The sequence below is a fragment of the Terrapene carolina genome, unplaced genomic scaffold (genome assembly GCF_002925995.2).
Source record: "Terrapene carolina triunguis isolate 2854851 unplaced genomic scaffold, T_m_triunguis-2.0 Scaffold789, whole genome shotgun sequence".
Taxonomy (NCBI): Eukaryota; Metazoa; Chordata; order Testudines; family Emydidae; genus Terrapene; species Terrapene triunguis.
This window is the reverse complement of record NW_020665140.1, coordinates 9,190,009-9,202,068: the sequence shown is the minus strand read 5'-3', so window position 1 is coordinate 9,202,068 and position 12,060 is coordinate 9,190,009. Positions and strand designations below refer to the sequence as shown.

Genomic DNA, 12,060 nt, shown 5'->3' with positions numbered 1-12,060 from the left:
TTAATGGCTCTCCTGTCTTCCCTGATAGTTAAGTTAATACTATGGCTCCAACTTCAGGGAGCCCATTAATTTTGTATGGATACCCCGGGCAGGGCAGGAGGGAGACACCCCGTGCTGAATATCTGCCAGAGTAATTCACATTCCAGGCAGTTGAATGGAATGTGGTAAACGTTACCCAACCTTATGAATGAATCAACTGCTTAAGGATGCAGTGGAGTACATGACAATTATTACAGCAAACACAAAATTAAAGTCATTAGTACAGGTACAGAAGAGGCTACTATTTGAGTTGAGTTATGGCGTGTCAGTGTTTGTTTCCAGATCTACCCTTTGTGTTGCTGTGGAAGTGCTCACAAAACTCTTAGATTCTTTGTACTCTTGCCAGCATGGTTCTCTATATTTCCCTACCTCATCTAGTCACACTATTTACCTTCCAGCTGAGCTGAGTGATTGTCAGATTACACATTGAATCCAAATGTTGTGGACTTTGGCTATGTAAGTCCGAGGCTCCATTGTACCTTAATGCTGAAGATAAGTGAAAAGGCTGCCAGACTCCAGTGATAGGGCTTATTATAACAATTTACTGTACTTGTCATTTTCAACTCGCTTTGCAAACTTCTTAATGTTCAAAACTGAGAGACAGATCTGGTGGTACTAGCCCCTTTTTCTAGGTGAAAAAAGGAACGCAGAGAATATGTGATTTGCCCAAGGTTACAGGCATCAGTGTCAACCAGGATTAGACCTCCGGCGTGCCTTCAGCCTAGTCCCATTCTCAGTTCTCCTCTTCTCATCTCCCCAGAGTAACCCATGACTGTATGAGAGGTATTTAATTTCTTGGAGGGGTAATCATGGTATTGCATAGTCTAAGCATTTCACGCTATTGGTCACATGGCTGTTACAATCAACTCTATTTCTTAAAACTAGTGTGCAGTAAAAGATAAAACATTCTAGGAAATTAAATAGCGCCAAGAGGAAGTGCAGACTTATCCAGGGAAACAAGGTGGACCATTCTGACCACAGCTAGTTCTGTTTCTTGTAAACTGAAAAAGTATCATGCAAAGCCAGAAAAACGCCTGTATATTAAGGAAATTAAAAGAGTAAAGATTTTCAACCCATGAAAGTCAGGAAATTCCAGTGACATTTCCCACACAGTATTAACTGAGTCACACTGAACTGTATTACAACATACTGCCCTATTTGACAGTTTAGTGGCTGACCATGTACTATAGTGTATTCCTGCACAGAAAGCTTTGGTAAGGTGAAACTCAGATTGCAGGCACAGAACTATAGCTCGGATTTATTAGTTTTTTGGTTTTTTTCCCCCCAAACATGAATTAGAAAGCCAGAAACAGTCAAGGTTGCACTTTTCAAAAGAGACCCCTAAATTACCTGAACACTGCCCCAGATGCCAGCTGGCCATCGTCCCTTCATCTACAGGGTATTGAACATGTGCATAACAAAACATTGGTTTTCTAACTGTTGCATATGAATGCTCCAACTTCACAATTTGAGCATTTGGGGGTCTATACATTTGAATGACAGATAAGTGGCTGGAATATGTAATCATAAGATCTGAAGATCCTTCCACACCTCATAGGACTGGGCCCTTAATGAAGAGCAGGGAATGATTATTCACAGTTATTCGTCTGATCAATAGGCAGAAGGACAGCGTGATCAACTTCAGGGGTTCCCGAACTTTTTACTGATGTGACCTACCAGCTGCATTTAATCTTTTATGGGGACCACTATTACATATGTACTGTGTCTATCTAACTAGTATTTTCTATGTTTTAAATCCAGTAACTGCAATGGCAATATTGATTTTGTATTATCTTCATCAAAACTAATGTTTTTATGGATACACTGCTCCCTCTGCCTGATGCCCAAGCCCAGTGGAAGTGAGGTGACCCACACCTAGACTCTTCCCACAGCCCACCATTGGGGAAACAAATGTAGTGGAAAGAGCACTGAACCAGGACTGGGAGACCCAACTTCTATTCCCAGTGCTGCCACTACCCTGCCATGTGAACTTGGGCAGGTTATTTCATTTCTCTGTGCTTTGGTTTCCCTTACCACTCATTGTCTGTCTAGACTGTAAGAATTGGGGTCAGGCATATTTTTTAATACTTAGCACAATGGGTCCCAGGATTTGGTAGGAAATATGTACATGCTACTATAATGCAAATAATTAAGTAAAAGCAGCACGGTCACTACATGGTTCTGGTTAAAGCATTGGAGTTTGTGTCATCACTGATACTTCAGACTGAGATGGATAAGATCCTCTAACCACCAGCACAACATTCTATTTTATTATTTTTAAAACAGTTCTCCTCAGGCAGAAAGTACCAAGTGACCTTCTGGCTTGCACAAAACACACACCAGCTGTGACCATGGAAGCCCACAACCAAAACATCCCTACAGTTGCAGTTTACATAACTATCTTCTACCCTGGGTGAGTCAACTATCAAGTATATCAGCAGTGTCGTGGGTAAGGGGGGAGGGTTTGGGCCTAGGTTAGCCATCTTTCATGACCATTTTGCAAGGCTGATGTTTCTTTTTGAACCTTTTTCTCCCCCAATTTGTGGCTGAGCATCAAATGGGAGTCACTCCAGATTCAGCCCATAAGCTTCTGTATGACAGAGTAAGAACAAAATAGAGAAGTGAAACAGACTTGGTGGTTTGTTTTCTGTGCTCAGGCTGCAAACTTGAGTGGCGAGGGAAGGTCCTGGTGTAACCTTCTCCTCTCCCATCCCCACCCACTGAAATTTTGCAGCTATGCACTTTCTTAGGGACATGATGAATTCTCCATCACGTGCACTTCTAAGTCAAAACTAAAGGTCTCTCTAAAAGATATGCTGTAACTGAAACAGAAGTTATGCGCTTGATGCAGAAGTTATTGGGTGAGGTTGTGTGACCTGTGTTATGCAGGCAGGTCAGACTAGATCATAACAGTAGTCCCTTCTGGCCTTGAAATCCATTAATCTATTCTTGCCTGTCCATGACAGAGAGGACTTGTTCTAAACTGCACCAGTTAGTTGTGCAGTCCAGAACAATGTCTACCTCTGTGAATATCAGAAGCAGTTAGGGGGTCAAAAGCAAGGAAACGCCCCCATTTTTCAAAAATTCGAGGAAGGAACTCTTATTTTAACTGTACTGACTGACCCAGACCTATTCATAATAATTATGGGTAGACAAAAAAAAACTACTCTCCTCAACCTCCAGCAGCAGGAGGTGCTCTCTGCTTAGAGTGAACCTTTAAACCATCTAATCTAACCTGTTTAGCTGAACCACTCTGCATTTAATACAGCTCAAAACTTCTGCATTAAACAGACAAATGGTGGTAATCCGTTCTCCCTTCCATCCAAAAAAAGCTTCCTCACTACTTTGGAGACCAATTAAAATGCTGCTGGAAGGCCAATAAGCATGTTAGTGGCTCTAGCAAAGACTTAAGCATCTTGGAAAGCTGAACAATGACAAAATGTCTGATTTCTGAGTCTTGATTTCCACAGCCATATTTTGATTAAATGAGTGGTTTCGGTAATTTCCTTTGTTAGAGAAAAATTCAACACAAATAAACTCAAAAACAGTTGAAATTCCAAAGAAAGGCAAATCCTTCCAAGCCGGATTCTAAACCAGCAAGCTGATCTGGTCATGCACACACAGACAATTCCTGCCTAGACTTACCACATAGCCCGCTCAAGCTAGCGGGTTGAGTAAGACAACCCTTCACTGAACTTGCTTCGTTTGCTTTAACCCAATTTCTCTCTTCCTTCTCTGATTTTTAAACTTTCTTCAGTGTTTATTTTATTCATGATTATGGACAAGAGAGGAACATTTACTGACGCTATTCTTTGATTCCCAGTGTTTCACATGGCTTCATAAAGAGAAGCTGCAGAAAAGTCATCAGAAGCCACAGGCTTGAAGAATAGCTACTTTTAAAAGCTTCCAATTAAAAATAAAGGCAACTTGTGGTTTTAAAAATAATTCAGCTATTCATTGTGACGAATGAGTGGAGTTTGCAATACAGGGAAATGCAAGGGTAAAAAACAGTAAGATCAAACAGGAAACATTTCATTGCTGTGCAGGATCATTAGGTTTGTCATGCTGCCAAAGGCTATGACTTTGTTGCCATTCAGTGGAATATAAATACTCTCCAAGGAATACACAACAACTGGCAACTGTAGATAATTTGGCACCATTACACAGCTCGAGACATTGAAACATCAGAAGCAGAATAAAAACTAAATGGTCACCTTCTTACAAATCGAGTCACAAAAGGCAACACATTTAACTCAAAGTAGGTGGCTTATATTCTGGGGGAAATCCAAAGCTGAGGCAACACTTAAAAAGGCAAAATGAAGCTTTACAATATGAGAGCGTGCATGCACTAGAAAGGCCTTCTCAGAACTAACTCACATGGAACTGGCTTACAAGGCCATAGAAAACACATCTCACTTACATAGTGGCTATGATCAAAACAGCAATTTAGCCTGGACTCCCCTTTAGAAGTAGCTTTTGTATTAGACCAGTTTTACTCCCCCCAAAGTTTATGAAGCCATCCTGGGGTGAGCTTTTAGACAGCAAGACATACCATAACAGGCCATTTATCATCAGTGGGTAATGAACACCCAGTTTTACACCTTGAATAGACTGGCTTTTTTAATGAAAGACAATAAAGTCCAGGCTGGCTGTAGTGTAGTGTTCATTTCAACTGCTGATGTCTCAACCACTTCAATTCTAAAGACAGCAAAGCAAAGGTCATATCAGAGAATGCCTGTGGGAAACATGATCATCCATCTGGCACTGCTCAGCTTGCAGAAACAGTAGCAGAAATGACAAATGCCAACCTAAATTTCACCCAGACTGGGATTTGAGGAATTAAATTCATCTGTTTGTTTCTAATACATATAACCCTTTGTTATGTCTTTTGAGGAGGCCCAGGTTTTGTGGCCTTTTGGGGGACCCTTCATATAATCTCTACATCTATCATCACGATTAAACCCCATCTTCTCTGGCAGCAACACTACCACACCACTTTGTACACCACAAAACCAACAAAGCAGTGTGCACACAGGGGAGCAAGCAACCCAAATACCAACTGCTGTTAAAGACCATTTCTCTGCTGTTTAGTTTCGTCATGTAGGGAAGATCATATCAAATGTTTACATTAATTTTTTAATGGTTTACAATCAATAAAAAAATAGCGGTTAACAGATCATAAGATTACCATAATAAATTCTTTGCATAGCTTAGTTACTTATATAGGTTTTCCTAGAACATTAATTACAGAAGTGGAGTAGTGAGGCACCAATGCTGAACCCAAAACAGTGGTCTATTAGCTTTCTCACAGTCCTTGTGAGTGTTATGAGACTCCAAACAGTCCTATACAGCCTTTTGCCCCTCAAGATTTGAACAAAACCAGGAAGAGCCAAACAAACCTAACAACATTTAGATCCACCAGTCCTGACAAAGACTGAAGACATGACTAAAAAGGTCCCCTATGAAGGTTCTCTATTGTTCTCTGTTGGAGATTTCTCCTGAGGTACTTAACCCTGTGATTCCCCCTCCCCCCCACAAATTGCTCTTCACATTCTAGTGATTGTTTGAAATATTTATCATCATAAATAAAAACTCCAAAGAAACAAATTAATTCTCTATTTGCAACTAGTAGATTTTTTTTCCCATATCAGCCCTACTTTGGAGAGACCTCAGTGAGCAAGAACCATTTTCAGCAGTCTCTTTACCAATAGAAAGCACTAGGGATTTCTACACTGGGCACAAGAGACAGCTCTGAATACTTAAGGTATTGTAAATATTACTTCAGCACTTTGGCAATGGCTAGGAGGACTACATATTTATTATTTTTAAATTTAACGTGGCAATGTGTCCTGATGCATCCAAAAAAGGGCAGTTTGCTAGACAGTGAAATGTCTAGCAATGCTTCCTTTGTGTAAATGGAGCTTACAGGAGTTGAACCTTCTATGGTATTTCTGAAGTATGAAGCTCTGAAGTTCATGATCAGGTTTTAATAGTAAGCGTATAAAACTGAAGGAGCGCTTACTTAAGAACCTTATACAACAGCAGCAAAAATGCTTACCAGAGTTGTAGCACTAGCACCTTGGTTGATTTAAATGAAGCCCTGTCACAAACACTTTATTCCATGGCTGACTTGGATTTCCTCCATTCAGCAGTCCAACAGTAAATAAAACTCAGTCACTCAACCATTAACAGCTTTGACCAGAACTGATCAGCCTCTCCCCACCTTCCGGGTTGAGAACACGTTCAAACATATCAAGACATTACTAATTCTATTACAATGTGCATTAAACACCACCTTGATGCAATATAAAATTGTCCCTTATGGACTAAAGGAGAGTATGTCCATCCAAGACCATGGTGTCAAGTATCAGGGGGTAGCCGTGTTAGTCTGTATCTACAAAAACAACAAGGAGTCTGGTGGCACCTTAAAGACTAACAGATTTATTTGGGCATAAGCTTTCGTGGGTAAAAACCTCACTTCTTCAGATGCATCCAAGACCATCCAATTCATCCAAGACCATGACATGATTAATGCTGAAAGTGGAATGGATTAACAGTAGCAGTAATGTCACAGAAAAATGCATCTTGGGATGTCTGTTTGGAACAGGAAGTGCCAGCGGATTTTGCAGAGAAACTTTTTTGTTTTTAAAGTTACGCTTAAGCTTCACCCTGTGCTGAATACCTCCCACAATGCTTAGTGATTTGGTTCATGGCTTTTGAATTGTTCTGAGCCTGGTGTATAATTTGTGTTGTCCAATACAAGCTATTATCTACCTTTCCAATACAGACAAGTCTAACCTATAACAGCTGAACAGAAACAGCCATCTTAACTTACGGCTACCTCTTTGCCAGAGCAGTCTTGGTTCAGATACCTTTATTAGCTCCTAATGACTGGTGTTTGTCTATGGAGTTGTGGGATGTTGATGCAGTTACTGGAAAGTTAGACCCTTGCCTAAAACCTTTCACCTTCCAATTTCAAAATCACCTTAAAGATATTGACAGGTAAGTTCTGGAGAACCTTTGTGTTAGTCTATGCATGAACACTATATCTGCAGCAAATGGGATCTGCATTTAGCAACAACAGACTATTAGGGAGAAATTATAGAAACAACCAGAAAGGTCTCAAAACCTTCCCAGGCAAAGTATACGTCAGCACAGACAGTGTGAATTTGATGCCGACCTCATGACAGTTAGGTAGAAGTAGTGCTTAAATTAGGCAGTGTTTGTACAGGTACTGTGCAGGATTTCCCACACAGCTTCTGTACCATGTTATAGTAGCTCCTACTTGAAAACAGACTGAATACATACCAAAATTGTGAGGTAGTTTAGTCATACAGATAAATATCTCCAAGGGGACCAATAATGCGAATAAACTAATTTTCACTTGTGTCCAAATTAAACTTTTACCCTAGGTCTCTAGAAATGGAAGGTTATGCACTGAACAGTCAACTAACATTCTATTCACAATTCCATAGAATTGGAACAAGGCTACTTGCATTTATAGAACTGTATATCTAGTGCCACTTTTTGATTCTTCCTCCTCAGTCATCCAAGAGATCCAACAATCAGCCCATTCAAATGACATCCAGAGTTACAAGAACATTCTGATTTCAAAATTTACAAAAACTGAGGTATATAAAAAAGGTGTTTTGCATATTTATTATGAGAACAGAAGCTTAAGTTACACATATGTACATTAAAAAGAATTAAAATAATTTTAAGAGCTGAGAATTCATTCCACTGCATCATGTTTTTTTTATGGCAAAGTTGTTAGGAGGCCCTCAGCTGGATCTGTAGGAACCTTCAACAGTTCTTCAACCTCTTCTTGTAGAGCCTCCGCTTTTTCCCTCAGCAGCATCTGCAGCCACAAATTAAATTATTAGGAGACAGATCACAAACAGATGCCAGTGCATTTCTTCAATTAGTGGTAAGATGAAACACACCTAGTCATTCAAACACAAACTAAGAAGAAGAAATTAGGTTATTAGGAACAAAATTACTATATTCTTGGCTCAGGAATTGCAAGTCACTAGGAGGATTTTCACATTTAATATATCAATATGGCTTTACTGCTCAGAGAAATCTTCTGTATAGAAGCCTATCCATCCTACTTCGGTTTGAGCTTGATATGTCAAATCTAGAAGACTAGAAAAAATGTCACAGCATGTACAGATTACAATTTTAATTCTGAAGTTCTAAGAAATGAGCAGAATTTCTTCTTGTTCTATTAATACAGCTATATAAACAGCCAAATTTAGGCCATTTAAACATCATAGTTTCGCAAGGCTTTGAAGTGTTTTTGTTAAGAAGAGCACTTCCAACAATAGCCACACTTTTTAAATTGTAAAAACAAAAACTCTGAAAGAAAGTTAACATTAATATGTTGACCATAAAAGTAAAAACAGCAGATGATGGATTCCTTGCATTAAGCAACAGTTGTATGCCTAATATTAAAACCTTAAACATATTATGGAGAATGACAGCAACTCATGAATGTTTTGTGGCATCGCAGTTATTTTGTTCTTCAGATTTCAGAAGTGTTTAAGCATCAAGTGGTAATAATATAACAACATCCAGTGTGGTGTATATTGTTCTTATTTCTTGGGGCTGTACTTGGAGTCCCTGGCATAGACATAGCTTAGAGAAAAATGCCCGATGCAAGCTAAACTGATATAAGCAGTTTTAAATCAGCATAAGAGTGTCCACAGTAGCACTTTGTTAAATTGGTGCTAAAACTGTGTAAACCAGCCCTAATTTATACTGATTCTAAGGTCTTCCCTCATATTATAAAGTGCTGCTGTCTCAACAGGCTCAATAAATGAGCTCCCTCTGCTGACTTGGTTGTAAAAGTAGAACTACTTCCAGTCATTCTGACATTGTTGATGCTTCAACACAAACAAGGACACAAACTAATAGTGGGAGAGGAAAATGCTGGTGAGTAGGAAGAAAAAGCAAACACTGCTTGTAATTTTTGTTCTGAGATTAGTCACATTTATTATAATCTCTGTTCTTGGATTATTTATCTGTGTAGCAGCCACCATGCTTTACAGACCCATACAAAGCCAAGGTCTTTGCCCTAAGGAGCATGTGTTCTAAACGGATGACATACAAAGTAAAGAGAGGAATAGGGAGGCAGTACGACTAAAAGCAATATGACCACCAATGTGAAGTTAAGCACACATCTTGTTAGTTCCACAATTTGTGAATAGATTTTACATGCACATCTTCTATAGTAAATTGGCAATTTTTTAGGGGGTTGGGGTGAGTGGGCAGGCTATAATATATAGGCCTCAGAAATCTATTCTCCCCAGCCATGATCACTGCTACAATTTCTAGCTGTTAAATTTTGAGGCACTAAACTGCCTCACCAGAGTGGTGCATGTGCAATTGTGATTATTGCATTGGGACTAGGAGTCAGGTCACTGATTCCCTGCATGACCTCAGGCACGTCGTGCAACTTATTTGCCTCAGTTTTTCCACTTGTAAAACGGGAATAATACTCCTCCACCATCTTGTAAAATCCTTTTAGATCACTGGATGGAAGCAACACTTTGCACTTGCATAGCACTTAGCCGTTGTTGAGGCATGATGGTCAGCAAGGTTCTCCTTCATTCCTTTTATAGCAATATGAAGGAAATATGACTGAGGGAGGTGGGGTTAAGAGTATGATTAGGGACCTTACAGAAAAGCTTCATCTTTAATGAAAATTACAGGCAAATAGGATATCCTTCATATTCCTTATTCTATCTATATTCATAATCCTTCAGTGGTATTTCCTTCATATTGCTATAAAAGGAATGAATGATATATATATACACACATACACACACTCTACTTAATACATGGGAGATTTAAGTGGGAAACTACCACTAGTAAATTTTGCATGTTGATCCTAGCTCAGGGGTCGGCAACCTTTCAGAAGTGGTATGCCGAGTCTTCATTTATTCACTCTAATTTAAGGTTTTGCGCGCCAGTAATACATTTTAATGTTTTTAGAAGGTCTCTTTCCATAAGTCTATAATATATAACTAAACTATTGTTGTATGTAAAGTAAACAAGGTTTTTAAAATGTTTAAGAAGCTTCATTTAAAATTAAATTAAAATGCAGAGCCCTCCGGACCGGTGGCCAGGACCCGGGCAGTGTGAGTGCCACTGAAAATCGGCTCTTGCGGAAAGATTACTAAATGGAAAAATATTTAGTTTCCTCAAAGTTTTCACTCAGAGTTCCATCTTTGCCAATATCCCTTTGACAGCTCAAATAGTCAAGTTTTGCTCACCTTTGCGGATGAAACTATTTGTCTGGCTTGACGTCGTGACAAATGCTCGATCATCTTCACCAGTGTTTCTGGATCTGCATTAGCTAGATGTGCTAGAGTTTTGTATCCTGAATCATACAGCTGTTTTGCTCGAGACTTTAAGCCAAAAATAAAGCAACGTTAGAAATTAGATTAGTAAATAAGAAATGCAAGGAACTTGTCAGTAAGTCCAAAACTCTACTCTGACCTCACAAGTCATTCATCTATCAGCTAATCTCGGATTACTTCAAACGGCAGACTGATACTGTAGGTATATGAAGTCCAGTCACTGTTACAAAAGTTTACCTAATAATTAAATTTGTTCCTGAAAAGCCATTATATCCGTTCTACATCCTTGTTCAGCTCTTAGTAACCTTTCTGCCTCTTCCACATTATTTCCTCTCAAGAAATGGATCTGTATAGACCTGACTTTCCTCTTATTGTCATCTCTCTCTCAGCATTCATTGTCCTCTAGCGGAGCTGAGCACATCTGAAAAATCTGGCCACTTAATTTAGGTGCCTAAATGGAAGCAGCTGAGTGCTGAGCTGAGTTCTTTTGAAAATCTGGCCATTAATTTTTGAACCTCTGACGACTGTCACTGCCATGAAATCAGATGCTTAATAGCCACACAGCCTCAGACAATAAGCTCAGAACAGAAACTCTATTTTAACTTTATAACTCACAAAATGTTTTATTTTTCTTCTAACAGTAATACTACCCTTGTTTACTTTTGTATTGGGTGAAAAGCTGTGACTGTGGACTCTCATATAATGAAAGGAGAGGTATAGTACTTAAGGAATAGGATTATTATTTTTATTATTATTTGTTTAGTTCCCTTTTCTTAGGCATTTTATTAGGGCTCATACTGTTATGATGAAAAGAAACAAAAGCAGCCAAAAAGAGACACGTGTGAGAAAGATCTTTGTTGCAAAATTACTTGTGCTAGGTCTTACACAGTTTAAATGAAGACCATCTTCAGTTTGACCATGGATGTTATGTTTTTCAAACAAAACAAGGTTAACAAAGATTGTTCTGTAACTTGAGATATATAAACAGCTGAACTTTAATGCACAAATGCTATCCCCAGACTTCACTGACCTACCTTCCAGCTTTTTTTCCCTCCTCTCTCTTCTCTTTCTTAATTCCATGCATTTTCTTTTATTTATTTGGTTCTATCTGCTTAAAATTTTCCTCTTGATAAAGAATCCAGCCTTAAAAGGTCTAGAGACTTTACAATGTCCTCTAGAGTAGCCATGGACTAGAAACATTTAGCCATAGGATTACAGGGCAGTGGCATGCTGACTTCGTAGAAGAGTAGCTTGGTAGCTACCTGTAACTACCTTCCATGTAGGAGAGACTGTATTGTCCAGTTGTTTTATGTGCTTGATAATTACAGTTTATTGGGTCCAGAATACCCCCAGGACAGTGAGTTCAGTCCTACAGGAGCTGTTTTATTTCATTAATTTGAAAATATTATTTTAGAGAATCGATACAGACTGCAATGTTTGTCCATCAAGCACTTGTGTGTAACATTGGTTTTAGTAGTGTTTCATTCACAAAATTTCATAGGAATCCAGCCTGAAATGCATTGTTGGCCACACACTACATTCAACACCTTCCAAATCAGTTTTGATACCAGAAGGAGCTACTAGAAGGTAGCAGTCATATTTTACGCTGACAGCTGTAAAACAAATCTTTGAAAGAACTGTACAATTCTACTCTACT

At 39.0% G+C, this 12,060-nt stretch overlaps 1 protein-coding gene across 4 annotated transcripts in view; it reads right to left on the bottom strand.

Moving 5' to 3' along the window:
* Positions 1-7,683: 7,683 nt before the first annotated feature.
* HELQ (helicase, POLQ like) overlaps positions 7,684-12,060 on the bottom strand; it is a 32,038-nt gene continuing 27,661 nt past the window's right edge. For all 4 annotated transcript variants that reach the window (XM_024213836.2, XM_024213837.2, XM_024213839.3 and 1 more), the window contains 2 exons: positions 10,317-10,451; positions 7,684-7,897 (listed from right to left, as the gene is read on the bottom strand). In XM_024213836.2, the coding sequence (XP_024069604.2) occupies positions 7,796-7,897; positions 10,317-10,451 (237 nt within the window). In that variant the 3' untranslated portion in view covers positions 7,684-7,795. The remainder of the gene's footprint in view (positions 7,898-10,316; positions 10,452-12,060) is intronic.